Source organism: Pecten maximus, chromosome 18, assembly GCF_902652985.1.
Source record: "Pecten maximus chromosome 18, xPecMax1.1, whole genome shotgun sequence".
Classification (NCBI taxonomy): domain Eukaryota; kingdom Metazoa; phylum Mollusca; class Bivalvia; order Pectinida; family Pectinidae; genus Pecten; species Pecten maximus.
In genome coordinates, this window is record NC_047032.1 from 9,652,048 (window position 1) to 9,671,648 (window position 19,601).

The 19,601-nt window shown below is 36.0% G+C and overlaps 1 protein-coding gene across 1 annotated transcript; it reads right to left on the reverse strand.

The window, feature by feature from the left end:
- Positions 1-7,134: 7,134 nt before the first annotated feature.
- Positions 7,135-19,464, reverse strand: LOC117316808 (14-3-3 protein gamma-like). Its single transcript, XM_033871584.1, has 5 exons — positions 19,067-19,464; positions 13,865-14,054; positions 13,226-13,392; positions 11,166-11,261; positions 7,135-10,159 (listed from the first exon to the last, which is right to left on the reverse strand). Exons 1-5 carry the CDS (start codon positions 19,397-19,399, stop codon positions 10,109-10,111), a joined length of 837 nt encoding a protein of 278 aa, XP_033727475.1. The 5' UTR covers positions 19,400-19,464; the 3' UTR covers positions 7,135-10,108.
- Between the last annotated feature and the right edge of the window lie 137 nt (positions 19,465-19,601).

The following is a 19,601-nucleotide window of genomic DNA, read 5'->3' on the forward strand; positions in this document are numbered from 1 at the left end:
GAATTGCCGGTCTGTTAATTATCTTACTGAACAACTACAACTGAATTGCCGGTCTGTTATTTATCTTACTGAACAACTACAACTGAATTGCCGGTCTGTTAATTATCTTACTGAACAACTACAACTGAATTGCCGGTCTGTTAATTATCTTACTGAACAACTACAACTGAATTGCCGGTCTGTTAATTATCTTAGTGAACAACTACAACTGAATTGCCGGTCTGTTAATTATCTTACTGAACAACTACAACTGAATTGCCGGTCTGTTAATTATCTTACTGAACAACTACAACTGAATTGCCGGTCTGTTAATTATCTTACTGAACAACTGAATTGCCGGTCTGTTAATTATCTTATTGAACAACTACAACTGAATTGCTGGTAAAGTATGGAACCACAGAAATCAATTAATTTATTGCAGTCTTTGAGTATTTGATCCTTCCCTAGTGTTTAGGTAGAAATAGATGTAGTTCAAATAGTCCTAGACTGTATCCAAGTCCCAGATCCCCCTGTAAGTAACATGAAATCAACACTAGTGTCAATCACATCATCCATGGATTCTGCGATTGATCTGAAGTAATTGGCAAAATTTAATAAAAGTCTCGCATACGAATTATATTTTTCAGTTTTTCTGACCGAAGGGCCGTTGAACTTATGCCACATTGGATGGTCCGTCCGTCTTTCGTCAACTATCTATGAAATTATATTCCTTGAAACTATATATATATATATTATATTCCTTGAATAGCTGCTAGTCATAAAGGACAATAGATTTTGACCAAAGGCCAAAAATATCCCTGCATGAAGTGGGACCTTTATATAATATTATATTATATTGGGGGTTGGGACTTAACATATTACGGGAAATGGAAGAAAGTCCTTTAAATTAATACTTGTCATGAATGAATGAATGGATTTTGACAAAAAATGATCAGAAACATCCTTGGGGGAAGAGGAACAACTTATTTGCATAAAGAGCGATTCTGACCTCCCTGGGATATTCTACCCACATATTTTTTATGAATATTAAGGTGTTTAAAATGAAGCAATAGTGAGTCTGTAATGTACATGTATTTGGTTATTAAACAAGAGATCCCAGAGGGATCTTGGCGCCCACCATTGATTGATCTTTATAGGTTCCATGTCAGATTGATCTTTTCTCTACTTTTCCCTTCCTCTAAGTCTTACTAATCAGTGTAAATTCAGAAACAGCCCTCTAGTCCTTTTCAAACAAGGGGAACCTATATATAAAATTTAAGATTTAGCGATAATGGCTGTCTGTCGGCCATGTTGTTTTCGGGTTGGTCCCAATATGCAAAACTAGGCCCTGAGGGGAAGCTACATATGAAATTTGAAAAAGATCCCTTCAGTGCTTTCTGAGAAATAGCAATAACAAATTTCAATTGTCAAAATCCAAGATGGCTGCCTGTCGGCCATGATGTTTTTCGATTGGTCTCACAATGCAATATGCATAACTAGGCACCAAGGGGAACCTACATATGAAATTTGAGAAAGATCCCTTCAGTACTTTCTGAGAAATAGCGATAACAAACTTCAATGGTCAAAATCCAAGATGGCTGCCTGTCGGCCATGTTGTTTTCCGATTGGTCTCAACATACAATATGCATAACTAGGCACCGAGGGGAACCTACATATGAAATTTGAGAAAGATCCCTTCATTAGTTTCTGAGAAATAGCGATAACAAACTTCAATGGTCAAAATCCAAGATGGCTGCCGGTCGGCCATGTTGTTTTCCGATTGGTCTCCAAATGCAATATGCATAACTAAGCACCAAGGGGAACCTACATATGAAATTTCAGAAAGATCCCTTCATTAGTTTCTGAGAAATAGCGATAACAAACTTCAATTGTCAAAATCCAAGATGGCTGCCTGTCGGCCATGTTGTTTTCCGATTGGTCTCCAAATGCAATATGCATAACTAGGCACCAAGGGGAACCTACATATGAAATTTGAGAAAGATCCCTTCAGTAATTTCTGAGAAATAGCGATAACAAACTTCAATTGTCAAAATCCAAGATGGCTGCCTGTCGGCCATGTTGTTTTCCGATTGGTGTCAAAATGCAATATGCATAACTAGGCACCAAGGGGAACCTATATATGGAATTTGAGAAAGATCCCTTCAGCACTTTCTGAGGATTAGCGATAACAAGAATTGTTTACGGACGGACGGAGGGACGGACGGACGGACGGACGGACGGACGGAGGGACGGACGGACGGACGACGGACCACGGACGCAGGGCGATTTGAATAGCCCACCATCTGATGATGGTGGGCTAAAAAAATACTAGTTTGGATTGACAAAAACTGAAACATATAGTAAAACTGAAGTTCAACGATCAGTTTATTCAAAAGTGGTTAGCGGCTATCGAGAAAAAATAGTAGAGGGAAAAATTATCTATTATTAAAATTTCACTTTTGTTTTAAGAACAACTTGACTATACTAAATCAAAGGGGCCACATAGTGTTTTGTAAGTTCCGTACGTCTAGCTTCCATTTGCCTTTGGAAACATTTAATATGAAGTATGAAATGAATATAATTATTTTTTTTAATTTATTTTTCAGAACAAGAGGCCCATGGGCATTAACGGTCACCTGAATTATGAAGAATTTAAGTTAATTTAATTGACCCTTTTTTGTAAAGAGTGTTTGACTCCACCATATCCCAGAGTGGAGAAAATTTTTGAAATTTCAGTCAATTTGACCGTTTTAGCCCCGCCCATCAGCCCCTGGGGGTCAGTCAGGGCCAACATGTGCATACCATCAAATTGTCTTCCCATGCAAATAATATTAACGAAGTTAGAATGAATTCCAACAAATAATTGTCAAAAATGTGATTTCTCTATTAAACTATAGTGAAGTTTACCCCCTCCCCATGGACAAACGTGAGACCCCAGGGTCATGAAATTCACAATTTTGGTAAAACACCTTAAGACCTTTCCATCTATGATGAGTGTTTGATTCCACAATATCTTAAAGTAGAGAAGAAGATTTTGGAAGTTTTAGCTAATTTGACCTTTTTTGGCACTGCCCCTCAGGCCCCTTGGGGTGGGGACCATATATAATTCACAATTTTGGTTGCACTTTAGCCATAGAAGCTTCCTGCCAAATTTCATTGAATTTGGTTAAGTGGTTTTGGAGAAAAAGTCGAAAATGTAAATTGTTTACTGGAAGACAGATGACAATGGACAAAGGGGGATTAGAACGAGGCCCAGAGGGCCTGTATCGCTCACCTGATTTTATGAGATATGAAACAAGAATGATGCTTAAGTTTATTTGTCGCTGGTATTGCTATGTCGATATATATCATAAGCATTTTATATGGGTACATATACATTGGTTTCTTGTTCTTTTAAAAATGTCAATTTAGCCAAATTGACCCCTTTTGGCCCCACCCATAGCCCCCAGGGGGTCAGCCCTGTCATTTGTACAATTTTGAATCCCTACCCCAAGGGGGTGCTACCAGTCAAATATGAGCGATATCCATTTCTTAGTTTCAGAGAAGAAGTTGTTTTTATCAATTTAACCAAATTGACCCGTTTTGGCCCCCGCCCCTCAGTCCCCTGAGGGGTCAGCCCAAACAATGGTACAATTTTGGATCCCGAACCCAAAGGGATGATCACAGTCAAATATGAGCAATATCCATTGCTTAGTTTCAGAGAAGTCGTTTATATCAACTTATCCAAATTGACCCCTTTTGGCCCCGCCCCTAAGACCCCCAACGTGTCAGCCCCATCATTTGTACAATTTTGAATCCCCACCCAAGTGATGCTCCCAGCCAAATATGAGCGATATCCATTGCTCGGTTTCAGAGAAGTCGTTTATATCAATATAGCCAAATTGGCCCCTTTTGGCCACGCCCCAGAGGCCCCCAGGGATTCAGCCCCATCATTTGAACAATTTTGAGTCCCTACCCATAGGGATGCTTCTGACCAAATTTGTTCAAATTCCGATCAGCGGATATGAAGAAGAAGTCAAATAAGTCAATTGTTGACAGAAGGTGGACCAGGTGAGCTAATAAAAAAGATGTACCAAAATATCATTACACACACTCAATTGTTAACTTAACAAAAGGAATATTTGCAATTTGTAACCTGCAGCCTACAATTAACAAGAGATCCCAGACCCTCTGGGATCTTGGCGCCCACCATTGAATGATCTTTATAGGTTCCATTTCAGATTGATCTTCTCTCTATTTTTCCCTTTTCTCTTACTAATCTGTGTGAATTGAGAAACATCCCTCCAGTACTTTTCAAACAAGGGGAACCTATATAAATGAAATTTGAGATTTAGCGATAATGACCGTCTGTCGGCCATGTTGTTTTCAGATTGGTCCCAAAATGCAATACGAGGGACCAAGGGGAACCTACATATGAAATTTGAGGAAGATTCCTTCAGTACCTTCTGTAAAATAGCGATAACAAACATCAATTGTCAAAATCAAAGATGGCTGCCTGTCGGCCATGTTATTTTCAGAATGGTTCCAGAATGTAATATGCCTAACTAAGGACCAAGGGGAACCTACATATTAAATTTGAGAAAGATCCCTTCAGTACTTAATTTCTCAGAAATATTGATAACAAACTTCAATTGTCAAAATCAAAGATGGCTGTCTGTCGGCCATGTTGTTTTTCGACTGGTCCCAAAATTCAGTATGCATAACTAGGGACCAAGGGCAACCTACATATGAAATTTGAGAACGATCCCTTCAGTACTTTCTTAGAAATAGTGATAACAAACTTCAATTGTCAAAATCCAAGATGGCTGCCTATTGGCCATGTTGTTTTCCGTTTGGTTCCAAAATGCAAAATGCATAACTATGCACCAATGGAAACATGCATTTGAAATTTGAGAAAGATCCCTTCAGTACTTTCTGAAAAAGAGCAATAACAAGAATTATTTAGGGGACAGAGGGACAGACGGACGGAAGACGGACCAGACGCAGGGCGATTTGAATAGCCCACCATCTGATGATGGTAGGCTAATAAAAAGGGTAATCATATGTCTTGTAAATGCCACCTGTCAGCCACATGTTCCCCTCTTGTCAGTCTCAATATCAAACGGACCTAATATATCCAGCCAGAGAAGAAATCCTTCTAGCTCTTCCCTCGTCAAAACTAAAATGACAAAAAATTGACTGGGCACAACTATGTCAATTCAGAAATACCCTTTCAGTACTTTTCAAGTATTAGCGATAACAAACTGTCAAAATCCAAGATGGCTGCCGATCGGTCATTTTGTTTTCCTGTTCAGACTCAAAATTGAATGAGACAAATAGGGACCAAGGGGAATCGGAAGTTTGAGAAATATCCCTCAAGAAATAGGAATACCAAAGATTTTTTATGGACAGACCATGGACTTGCGGCCATTTGAAGAGCCAAACTTGTTGATATTGAGCTAAATAATTGTAACAGTTCCTGGAATCGTGCGGCCCATGTATGAAAAATGTCATGTAACATATGCCACCGAATATTGGTCCCTTTGTCAATTGTTTCCATGCTTTAACCTATCATTGTGAAAATCTGATGGCTCACATGTGATGGCAGAAACCGGACACCATGCCAGCATTACCAGGAGGCACAGTGGTTTAGTGGTAGGACGCAGGGCTTCATGACTGAAGGGTCCATAGTTCGGGTCCCGGCACAGTGTTGTATTCTTGAACAAAAAAACTTTACTTCGCTGTATTCCAGTTGACTCAGCTGTAAATGAGTACGCGGAAGGATAGAGCAAGAAATGTTGTATGTTAGCTGTTAGTGCCAAAATGGCAGCTCCGTCTGTATGTTCGCTAGGGAGATGAGAAAGACAGACTGGTTGTAAAGGACCAATCACTGTTAAAAAAAAAATTACGAACTGCTTTTAGACTGCCTTCTTGCAGTGTATACATTGTACATGTAGTGGTATATAAAACTCTGAATAAATATTATTAACTCAGATTTTTCCAATAGGCAGGCAAGTGCAAACAGTTAACAAATATAGTATATGCATCTCCTTCCAATGTTCCTCTATCATATTTTAGCACCATATTATCTGTTGATAAACTGGAATGTGTTAATCATCGAATCTGTTAAGTGTTGCTGATTTCATTAACAAGGCATCTCAATTGACACTAAAATGTATGGAACATATTGAGGATATTGATTTTATCTCTGGGTGTTAATTACCAAGCACAGCCCTGTGCTAATATGCTACAAACTGTCAAATCACATTACCACTCAGGAAAGCACCCAAGGTGGTTGTCAAAAAGAAAACTCTACAAAAGACAATGGTTATGAATGAATGTATGATGTTTAAGGATAATTAGATTTTGGGCAAGTATGTAGGAGCATATCCTATAACCTCACGCCATCGTGGGATACTTGAATCATTCTCAGTATTTTTAAGTACGGTACACCTGTGCAGCTCGTGGAGAATTATCATCCCTTGATTGCACTTTCATTGTAGTTCCTGATGTGGGTTTAACAAGGTTATATGGGGATGGCATTTTTAGATCTGTACAGACAGCAATAGTTTGTGAATCTGTATTCTAAATACATATTACATGTATACTGTTTAGAGATGTTTGTAGTGTTTGTCAATCTGTACTCAAAACACATATTATACTGTTTAGAGATGTTTGTGAATCTATACTCTAAATACACATTGTATCGTTTAAGAGATGTATATGTGTAACTATTAACAAGTCAATTTTTTTTCAGTGCCCAAAAAGGTCAAATATTTGTCAGTTTTAGGTCATAGTGACCCAATTAAACATGATGTACATGCATGAACATGCATAAAGTCCAATGCAAAAAAATGGTATGAGGTATGGTTGGGAAAATTGCATTCCGGTAAATTTCAGTACTATTGAAGAGAGAAGCCAAAATATAACAGTGACCCTTTTTTCAATGCTGCACACTTAAACTTATACAGACAACCACCGGCAGTATTGTGCACTTTTTGTTCAGATGAAAACATTGTACAATTTGTCCCTTGTAAGTTCCAAAAACTTATCTCTTTGGTGAATTGTTCCAAAATTATTGAAATTTCACAATAACGATAACATATATATTACTAATTTAATCACAAACTTTGTAACCTTAGGTTTCAACATCATTAAAGACAACTAAGACTAGCAGATGTTCCGACAAAACATTTATTTTCAATGCACTGGGTTGTCATCAGTGTTGATAAGAGAAGAAAAAAAGGGAGTGTAAAGCCAAGAACATAAACAGTTAAAGGACTAATGTGTGATGGATACGACAAGTCGTATTTAAACCTCATATACATTCAAATCAACGTTCATACAATGTGTATGGCCTTTACCACAATTTTAACAATTTCGAAAAGAAACAAGATTCCGTTCTCCGTGTTGTACTTGGTATTCTTTTACAGCAGTAGTGTTTGATTTTAATTCCGTTTCAATTTTTTTTAATTTTTTTTTCTTTAAAGCTTTTTCTAAAGAGGAGTGGGAAATGGATAGTGAAAACAAGGTGTAAATCTTCTTGATACAGGAGCATGCACAAACCCAGACAGATGGGTCTGAATAGGTACACACGCACAGGTATATATATATATATGAACGGCCATATATATTGATATGTACATATACATATATATCACAAATACATATATGTATACATACACAAGTTATATACGAAACATCAAAACATGGGGATGATTTTTCAAAAGCACATGTTAAAACAAAGAATTAAAATCATAACACTTTCACATTACGTCACAGCACTAGGACTGGCTAAAAGATCCTAAATAGGCCACATGTTCTGAAAAAAAAAATCAGCAATGAAACCTTTGTTAAAAGCTGTTTAATCTTGTTGCTTGACCCATCTAAAAGAAGAAGGAACAGTGAAGAAGCACAACAGAAGAACATTAATATGTAAGGCCACATATATCCAGATTTGATGGAGGAACATTTTAACATGGCAACTCGAGATGTTTAGAAGCGCAAGATAGTACCCTTTCAATGAAGGACTTCTCCTAGATCATAAACACTACATGAAAATGATCCAATTCACTATTTCTGCCATCCTGTTAGTGAACACCCCAGAGATGAAGAGCATCCTATGAATGTTGGCTGGTGATAGGTACCCCTGTGTCACGAAGATTGCTGCTCGTCAACATCAACTGTCCTTGCTTATGAACTCAAAATAATATTAGGAGTACATTATCCTTCTACTACAAAGAAAGGACTTATTCTTGCCCATGAAAACGTGTATTGTGGAAGAATTTTGGTAATACATGTACTATTCACCACACAGTAACAATATAACACATATACATCAAGAGTTAACTTGTACTTTTTTTTGAAGTACCATGATTATAACTGTTCATTCCAGGTTTACAAAGGCTGGATGAAAGCAAGCAGAGACAACCTGCATCATACACTTAAATGCATATAAAGTGCAGACTGCAGTTAATGCTAATGTTTTTGTGGGACAGAAAATAAATACCTTTTTTTAGGGAAAAGTTGTTCTCAAAGTGTAGAAAGAGTTACAAGACCAAATCTGTGCACTAGAAAGGACTACACCACACATCGCATACACTTACAGAATACAAAACATTTCAATCTTTTCAACTGTTTGAAGCTTTGAGGCATAAATGTCGCATACAATTCAACATACAAATGAACCCATTTAAATTTTGCAAAGCTTTTTCATTTTATTATACGGTGGTTTGATTGAACAGTTGGCAAGATGTCCATTACAATTCTGTGTTGGGGAATGGTTGGATGTGCCCTGTGGCTTACAAAACCTGTATAAATTTGTAAGTGTGATTAAAGGTGCTTACAGCTTTGACACCAAACCATCAATGCCACCACGGACGTTTTAATTCTTCCCGAGGAACAAAACACGGTTGAGATTTATTGGTACATTTATTTTTTTTCACACAAGGTATCCACTAAACCTGAGAAACACTGGTATATTGAAAATGCAGGAGAAAGTTTTGATCTGCGCTGAGAATGACATGGGTAAATGAATTTCTTAAACATTAAGCTTTGTCGTAGTGAAATTAAATTGAAACATTCACCAGAAAATTACATTGAAGGACATCAAAACTGTATGCACTCCTATGTGGTTATACAATGCTACGGCAACAGTAGACATATAAAGTCTATTTGTTACTCCTGATACAATAACGTAATGAATTCTAAACTGGTGAGGTTGGTTAGGGCTACAAACAAAATCAATTCTACAATCCAGGGACAGGTGCGTTGTAATCCAATAACTGATCACAGGCATTGTTTTAGTCATCAAATGTGGGTTGTTTTTTTTATACAGGAAACTGCCTATAAACCATTTCATGAAGAGTTTCCTAAAAGTTTCCAATCATATATATGCTATCTTCTGTAGACATTCTAAAATCCTAACAATTGTTCTTTAGACATTCAAAAATCCAAAAGCACTATCTGTTCCAAAAATTAATTCAAAATTATTGATGCCCGTTATATTAGATCACCAAGATATAAACTAAAATACCATTGGAGATTTAAACAAAAATAAAACATTAATCAACAAGTTTACCTCCTATATTGTTTTATGTAAGGAATAATACATATACAAATATAACATTGTGAAAGGGGATGTCACGACAATCCATGTGATAGGCATGGCAACAATGAAAACAAAAAAAGCGCCACACATACAGATCACATATATACTACATCCACTTGCACAGGTACATGGTACACGGTCCAAGAATGATATGGCTGCACATGCACTTTCATGTCGAGAGCCGTCCACTGGTTATGTATTAGCAACACTGATCTCGTGTCTGCTCTATTATATAGTATTAATCAACTAACATAGAAATAGCAGTATTTCATAATAATAATAACATGGTATTAAAACGAGGCAGTTATTCTTTGTTTTGTTTCAAGAAATCTTCCACAAGTCACATGCAAATCAAAAAAGTTGATGAATTTGATGTAAATAGTGGCCATCTTTCCCTCCTACTAAGATGACCGCATGTGAAATCCTGGCACAGCCTTTCCTCCAGATAACATATATCTAGTCTTTCATTCGTACTAATGAACGACTGTCAGTTCACACAGGGATGACCAATCACTCAAGTCTTTGGCCACAGCCATTCCATCAGTTGAGTGATTCCTCCTGGTTATCTGGCTGAGTGTCAGATGTCCACAACTGCAAGTAATATATTTTCAAATATATTTTCAAAATGAAACTACCAAGGTAAAGATGACTACAGGACATTCACTTTCCACAAAACTTTATATGGTATTCAAATAAAATATCTTCATCCATTTGTCATTTCAACATATTTTATTGGAAATCTTCATCCATGGGGGAACTCCCAAATTTTAACCAGTTTCAATTAAACAAGGGGCCTATGGGACCTAATGGTCATGACCATCTGACTTCAAACTAAAGACTTATATAGCAGGAAGAAAGATCACTTTTATGCTCACACCATTTTCAGTGAAATTCTAATTGTGGTAGTTTTGGCTAACAGAGGTTAACTCTGTGTCAATTTAGCCATTGCAATAATTTAAAACCAAATTTGAGCAAATTTTCCTTATATTCCTAGTTGCCAAACGAATCTTAATTATTTTAGAAGTGATTGCCCATCCTTCAATGTCATTCTAAATTTGGTTGAAACAGCTTAAGTTCCCTTTGAGACCCTACATCTCTGTCCCAGGGGATCAAACTAACTTGATTCATATACCAGAGGGACATGGCCCTTAACGGTCATCCGACAATGAACCATTATATCTATATAGAAAACAAAATACAGCCAAGTTCCCCTTTTTGTGACCTACGGAGTCACACCAGCCTCATTTATATAAAATCTGAATCGTGCCATTTATACTGCTATATATCGTACCATGGATTATTGTTACAGCACTCTTCAGTACATGTGAAGTACATGTGATCATTGCTAGCGTGGGTCTATACAGACAGAATAGACCACTGATATGGTACTTAATTGGTGTTGTGGCATAAATGATTTATAACGATCACATTTATCCATATATGCAAGGTAGGTGTTATGTCACTCCCGATTTCATTTCATCTGCACCAAAATCTTAACGACACCAACAACGTCAGAGAATTGCATGTTAGTGTGCTCTGGCCCTACACCAGACATGGTGGCTGGACCAGAGGAAACTTGGGCAACAGATGTACTTACTGTGAGATTATCTCGTAGTAACTGCATTATCAATGTACTGTCTTTATAGGAATCCTCGCTTAATGTGTCTAATTCTGCAATAGCTTCATCGAATGCCTGAAAAAAAGAAAGAACACATACATAGATAAATACAGCCCAACATACATTCATATATATACAGACTAAGGAGACACTGAGTGTTTGCTTGCTGGGTCTATCAACCAGTCATTTTAAGTGGGATCTTTTCTTCTTTATTGTCAACCTAAACAAACAATATACGAGAGGATTGTTGCATACTATTCACAGTAATTTAGGTATAGTCTTATTCATAACCACAACATCATAGAAAGGCTTCCTGATCTCATCAGCTTATTGAGAAACACAGACTTGTTAGAGATTGAAATATAGCATTGGAATCGGAAGAGAAATTATCAATTGTCAGAAGATGTTTAACTCTTTCCGTACTCAAGACGACTACAGGCGTCACAAAAACATGCTCTTGTATCCTTCATGACGACTACACACGTCGCAACTAACATGCCTTTCATCCTTTGTGACGACTCAAATCGTCGTAAAACATCGCGAAAGATGTTGATATTACTTGCTGGTTTAGCATAGTCATACGAAGGAATTGACATAGAAATGATATTTTTAAGAAATAAAAAGCAATGTAGATATCGTATTGATGAAATATTTTACGTACCAGAAGCATATTCATTCGTTAAGATTGTTTTTTCAAAGAATTCTGCCGGTTCATGCCGAGTTGTTTACATAGCTACAAAATGGCGGCCTCAAATTTACTTTCGTTTTCTGCGAGATTGTTGAGGTGTTAAACACAATAAAGCTATCAAAAACAATAAAATATATATAATTGAGTTACGTTTATCATCAAAATAAGTAAGAAATACGTAAAATATTTTTACACACCGAAAAAACGATGTTTTGGCTGTGTGATTACTTGTACACGTGTGATACATGTGCCGATCAACATGTCATTTACCGCGATTCTGCCTGGTGATTTCGCCGTATTTTAAAGGAAAAATTGGGTAAAAGAGTTTCCATACTCAGTACTCTTTCCATATGATAAACTTCATTTAATATAAAGCATCATACAACAGTAAAAGATCGTTTTATCGACGTCTGATGTGATAGCCATATGCTCCAATACACAAAGGACCTACCCAGCATTCACTTCCGGTAGCGACCGCGAAATTTGAATGAGTACGTAAAGAGTTAAAGAACGATTATCAATTATAATCAGAATATCAAATTATATTTGAAATTTAATGATAAATATTTAATGTGGATATATAATCTGACATACCTTACAATGCCTTAGGTATGTATTTAGATAACTTTTAAGTATGTCACATAGTTATTTCAGACAAATAATTTGGTTGTTGCTTTTGAAGCGTTTTTGCTATCAGTTCAAATACTTATTCTAATTCGTGTCTTGCTATCCTCAATATCATAAAGCACCATAGCTTCATGATCATAAACTATCTCAACATACATGATGAGGTACATTAGTAGCCATACTTTTTGCGTATTACTATATATAATACCAGTGGGGAGAAACATGTGACCTGTAACAGATATGGAAAAACTAAAAGTCTGATAACCGCGGACGAAGGTGTCAGCTCGCGGTAAGTTTGATGCTTTTAAACTCATTTACTGTATTGATATCATCAATTTGATAAGTGCATGGGACCTGTAATGCTCAATACTCAATGGATATACACAAAAGACATCACTATATGCTGGCACCTTCATCCGCAATTATCAGTCTTTTAGTGTTCCCATATCTGTTACAGGTCGCGCATTTCCCCACTGTATACAGTGTATGTAGACCTTTTTATAAGTTTTGTTTATTACTGAATTTAAAAAAAAAACATATTCCTTAGAATATATCATCAAGTACAACAATTATCAGATAACATTTACATTTCTTAAAAATCCATTACATAAAATGATATGTTGATCATCATCCTTGTACCAGGAGCGACTTTTCTACTTTTTTCAGTAAACCACTTCTTGCTCATGCAATGCCATTGTGTTACTGATTGACATGTGATTCTTACCTTCTTAGCTGTTTTGCATGCCTGCTCTGGGCTATTATCAATTTCATAAAAGAACACCGAGTAATTCAGCGAGAGCCCTAGCCGGATTGGATGTGTTGGCTGCATATATTCACATGCTTTTTCATAAGCCTTTTCATATGCTTCCTTCGACTCACAGATGATCTTTTCTGAAAAAAGAAATAAAAAAAATACCGAAATTAAATGTGAAAATTATATTGCAAGTCATAAACCCATGTCAGATTTGATCTGAAACCAATGGAGCTGTAACATAATGATTCTGAAATATTGTGATACATCAAATTGTTACTTTCCCCCATACCGTGATACAGTTTAATTTTAAAATTGCTGAAAAAAATGAATGATCTTTAGTAGATCTCTAGACAAGACTGATATCATATATACAAACAGTGGATAATTTTAATATTTGATTTAAATCAGATATTTGTGCAATCTTATTGTTTTCCTACCTAACATACATGCACATTAAATTCCTCAGCCAAATTTAGGTGAACACCCAATTTGTTAATGTCTTTAGAAAGGGTGATCCCAATATAACCAATTGTAGTTGTGAAGTGGGTGCCACAAATGCATACCTGTTTCCCCGTTTCTTGTATTTCTAAGGTTATTCTAGAAACTTACCCTTATTCCCTGTTGAATTTTTTTCTGTTGAATTTGCTGGTGAACTCTCTGGCTCGTAAACCTCTGCTAAGTATCGGTAATAGTCTCCCTTCATCTTCAGGTAGAAAACATAGCTCTCCTTTTCATCGTTTGGTCCAGATGTATCTCTGGGATATTCAACTGGAGGTATAAGCTGTTTTGTAAGCAATGTCTGAAGCAGATAAAAGTAAACAAAGTGAAATATAAATAGCTATTGGGTGTAAAAATACATCAATTTAAAACTTCTTGCGATGCATCAGTCACAACTTTATATCATAATTAGCTAGGGCTTTTTACCTGAAGACCTAATGTTTTTGTTCTGTTTATTATTAATCTGTTTTTGTGAAAAGACCTATTGTTTTTGTTCTGTCTATTATTATTATAATTTTTCTTCTTCTGAACTTTATTTTGCGGAAACTGCTCCAAAATGGTAAAGGCTATGTCAATAACACTTTCCTTGCATTATATGAGTAATGACATATGCACATGTCAAAGGAGTCAAATAATGATCAACAAGTAGGCCAAGAATCCAATATGGCCACCATGACTTCATACTTGAAAAGTTTGAAATGGCCATAACTAGAAAACTGTTGAATCGACAGGGTTCACGCAATTATATTATTTGTAGATTAGCTTTGGGGCTAACTTTTTGTCGAATTAAAAAGTTTGCTTAAGGGTTGAGTTCGTATATTTTTCGAAAATCTTCATTTTTCAATAATGTTGATGTCTAGTTTTTTCGGTAATGTGTGCCGTTAATGCAGTATGCCATTTTGAATATTTCCTTTGATATTTTGGGTATGCTAATTAACCATTCACATTTTAATTTTCTTCTCAAGTTCCACCAGTGGGATTCAGGACAATCTTTTACAACATAATTATAATGAGATGGTCAGGATGAAGTTTTGTTATTTTCAATTTCAGGTTGGTCCAAAATTCAATATTCAGGCCCAAGCTTTGACAAGGGACCTAAATGCTCAAGTGCTCAAATAAGACTCTTAGCAAGTTTTCAACACCTTCCACTACTTAGATTCATAAATACATATGTTAATATTCATGATTTTAATTCGATAATATTATGTAATTTGACAGTAGACACATACCTGAATTATCTTAATTATTCGAAGACTTATAATTATAAGCACCAATTACTTTCGGCTTCCCTCGGAACGTTTTTCACATATTGTTTCAAGTAACACAGATGCTGAGGCATATATATATACATGTGTTGCTTGTTAATCAATAAGGCCTCTGAGTGGTATTGCTCATTGTCCCTGAAAAGTCGGTTCTGTTCTTTCTACCATGGCCAAAAGAAAAATCCTTTCACTCCTTGCATGACTATGTGATACTTTTGACGCGTCCGACGAAATGAACTGTAACCGTCCACATTTATCCTAGACTCCGCTTACAGAACACTGCACTATAGTAGTGGTTGGCTGAGACACCAATAGCAGTTAATATATAATGGGGCAATTTGGAAAGCTAAGAATGGTCTTTGAAGGAGTTTTTGACCTCTGGTCAAGTTGAATTTTCACAGAACATATCTACAGACTGAAAAGAGACATACTGTATATGACCAAGGGCGTCCCTACCTTTTCCCCCACAAGAAAAAATTGTTGACCGAGTGTCAAAACAGTGTTCAAAAGTAATAACCCATGTGAAATGTTTTGCTACTTTATGTATTCAATTTTCTTCACCTAATTAAAGTGATCACTGGAACATAAATTATCACCACATATTTGTCTATTCGGTGATGCAGATGTCAGTACAAAGTGTGCCCAAAACTAATGCTAAACACACAAATTACTTAAGAATAACTACTATATTTATTTGAAGATCAAGTAAAAGACTTAATTCATGTTATTAACTTAATGTTGTTAAGAACAGAAAGCTAGTGAAAGACTGTAAATCAATTATTAGGTCTAAGAAAACGATGTCTGATATGATCTGGGAAATCGCCTGTGTCTATTAATATAACACTAAAGAGTTCCATTTGAACACCAATGGTGGAACACACGGCATTCTCTGCTCTAAAGAACAGCTAGTATATTGGTTTAAAAGTTTAAAGGAATATTCAAGTGATGTTTAAGCTTATATGATAGTGAATAGATATCTTCATCTTGAATATCTTTATGACTGAATATTTTACTGTTTCCACAGCCTTGGGTATTCTGCTATAACGTATAGTCTGTTTCATAAAAGTTCAGAAAAACAACTCTTAATAAGCTTAAGGGCACCCCCACTGTCAATTACCGGCACCCTTATTAGGTCATACACAGTATTTTCTTGATTGCAACTTCTGCATGCATAAGAATTTCATCCTTCAGAATTAATTTTGTCTGTGAAGTCTAGTACTAGTGCTATTTGATAATATCTTCGTGATCAAATTGCTGAAAAATTCACTTTTAGTCTTCTCTCAACTTCTTCAGAAATGGTTCAACTTGTCTTCATATCCAATAACAATAAATTCAATTTTTAATAAAGTTCTGTTCAATGTACTCATGTCTAGAATGTTAGACTGGAAAATAATTGCTGATAGCATTATAGATCTGTTCAATAGTTCTTTACAGTGCCATTAGAATTCTATGTAATTTGTGTATCAATACATGGCTGCTCTTCCTGTAGTGGACTTGTATTGTAGATCTCGAATATTTTGATGCAATTGTTCAGAAATAACAAATACACCATACATCTCCAGGATGTGAGGAGTTTGTAGAGTTGCTCCTCTTTAAGATGAATTTGATAGGAACCTGTACATGCATGTTGTGTCCCTCTTTGACTGTTCTGATTTCTTTCTGCCATTTTACCGACACTGATCACGAGTCTTTGAAGAACTAGATGCAAAATTGATCACACTCGGTTGACGTTTAATACTTCGTTTTTTGTGATTTTCCTCTTCTGCTTTCATTTCTGACTTTTTGTCTTCTCCATGGTTGCTTCTGAAGAGGATGCCATTGTTCAATCAATCTTTATAGGCATTTTCCCAATGAAAGCCATCTTGTGCGGACATCCACGCTTCAGTTGAGGATGTTGTGAGATTTTATGTCATACAGGTTTAACTTTTGAAATTCTGTTAAGTTACCTTCTTGCTTGTGATTTAACTTTTCCAAGATAACAAGTGGCCCTAATGGGCCTGTATCGCTCACCTACTTCCACAGCAACTTTGAAGTTAATGTATTCAATTTTCTTCACCTAATTAAAGTGATCACTGGAACATAACTTTCTTATCAATTTTTTAGATCAGTATACAATGGCATCTGTAACTTTTTGGATTGTTAATGTCATTCAAGCATTGACTGCATGCAACTTTTGAAAGGATATTAACCAAATTGCAAATCTAACGCATTAATAAAATTTGCAATATGGGTTTTTTTTTGTCATAAATCTGCGTGAAAAGCTAAATAATATCTTCATCTAGGCCTATAGGGTATCAAACGTTTGTTTATGCCATTGATGGGAATGAAGAATTCAAGCGTACGAGTGACCCAGATGCAATCATGGGTCTGCTGCAATCATGGGTGAACGACAAGTGTCCCCATGGGCTAATGGACATTTTTCAGAATTGTACACCCCTGATTTAATGAAATCACAATATATTGAAACTCAGAAGTACAAACTGCAGCAATTTTACAAAGCATGTTTCATACTGTTGAACCTTCCTGGATTATGCGCAGCAATTTAATTACATTCATCTAGAATTGGTATGACATATTGATAAGCTAAGGTTTTTTTTCGATGTGTTGTCTCATTATTTATCTTTAAATAAACTATATAATTATAGAGACTGTTGTGTCCTTGTTTTATGTTAAAATACTATCCAATACTATTTTAATAATGAGCGACACGACACAATACGAGTCGGCTGAAGAGTTGAAAAGTTGTTCACATACTTTCTCCCACATTTCAATTTCTGAAAGTTCACAGGTATGATGTTTAGATTGTTATCAGAGAAGTGTCTATGTGATAGTAGGGCACTTTTTCTGGAATTGACGTCATGCCTAATATTTTCATTATAGTCTTCCAGTTATAATATGCAAAACAAATTTGCATTTTAAATTTATAACCTAGTTATAATATGCAAAACAAATTTTTTTTGGGGGGGTTATATACAACAAGTTTTGAAAAAAAATGTGACTAGTTTTCTTGACTTAAAATATCTAAGAAGTAAACACAATATATAGTCTAATAGGTCCATTAATATTGCATTCCCTTAGGCTTTTGGGTGATTAGTTGCAAGGTCAGTTCGAAAAAAAGGCGGGTCAACAGCATGAAATTTTGATCAGCATAATGCGAGGGTCTACATAGATGGAACAGAACATCCGTATGAGACTATAATTATAAATGGGTGCATCATTTTTGGGGGTAAATTTAAATAACTCATTTTCCAAAAATGTAAGGTACGTGTTATGTCGCACCCAATTCTAGTTCATCTGAAAGCAAACAGTGTTGGAGATTTCCACGTTTTCATATAGTAGTGCGCTTGGGCCATACACTAAAGGAAACTGGGGCTAGATGACATACAACTTCCTGTCATTTACCATCTGTCTGCATTAAAACTTACCAAGACTGAATTTTGACATCAGATGAACAATCATGTCACATCATTGTATACACAAGATAAGAAGGCTTCTGTTATCATTACAGCCACAACGAGACAGAACATTCAACAATGAAAATAGTAATATCTAGACTATTTAACGTTATATTAACTTCAGATACAGTATAAATTAGAATCCCACAACCAATATTATGATTAGCATATTGGGATATCCAGTCTTCCAAATACAAAACATACATCAAAAGCATGTATTTTACTATCAAATGTATGCCAGAAAACGTGCAATGCAAACAATTTCGTATATTCGATAAAAATTCTGTAAATATCTCCAGGGTGAATATATGAACACACCCATTTTTTTTATGAAGAATGCATAATCAGCTGAATGGTGTCAGTTCGAGAAATGCAACATTATTGATCCAAACCAAAGTCTTTATGTTAAGAATTATTCATCAATATACTAAGGAAGATGGTATAAGTGTTTAACTGCATAAATTTCGCATTTATTTGTAAATAGCATCATTTCAGCTTAGTCGCCGAAGATAAATCATACAAATATTCCTACACGGCGTGTCGTCACCGGTATACATCCGCGTGTACAACATGTCCGTGATCACCGAAATACTTACCAGTACTTCCTCGCAAATATTTTGAAGTTCAATGGTGATTTTTTTTTTATACTCTGCAACAATTGGCTTCTTCTTGTCTCCGGTATCAGATGCCTTTTTCTGTTCGATACTAGAGATAACCCTCCAAGAGGACCGTCGAGCACCCACGACATTTTTGTAGGCGACAGAAAGTAGATTCCTTTCCTCGTTCGTAAGCAGCTCCTTTAAAACTACCCGACTCTTCATCATCGTCGCCATATCATCATACCGTTCAGACTGCTCCGCGAGCTTCGCCTTTGCAATGATTTCATCTATTTTTGCCTTCTCGACACTTTCTCCTTCAGACACAGACATTTTTGCAGTTATTTGACTGACCCTTCCTTCTGTTCACAAGCGGAAGACTGTAATTCAGTTCTTCGGTGACATCATTTTCTTCATCCGCAGCGTAAAAATAGATTTCTTCGTAATTGGAGTTGCAAATTAATATTTAAGCACTTAATGCCTTATGTTTAAAAGAAATTGGTTAATTTTAATCATTTGATAAGTTAAGATGGAC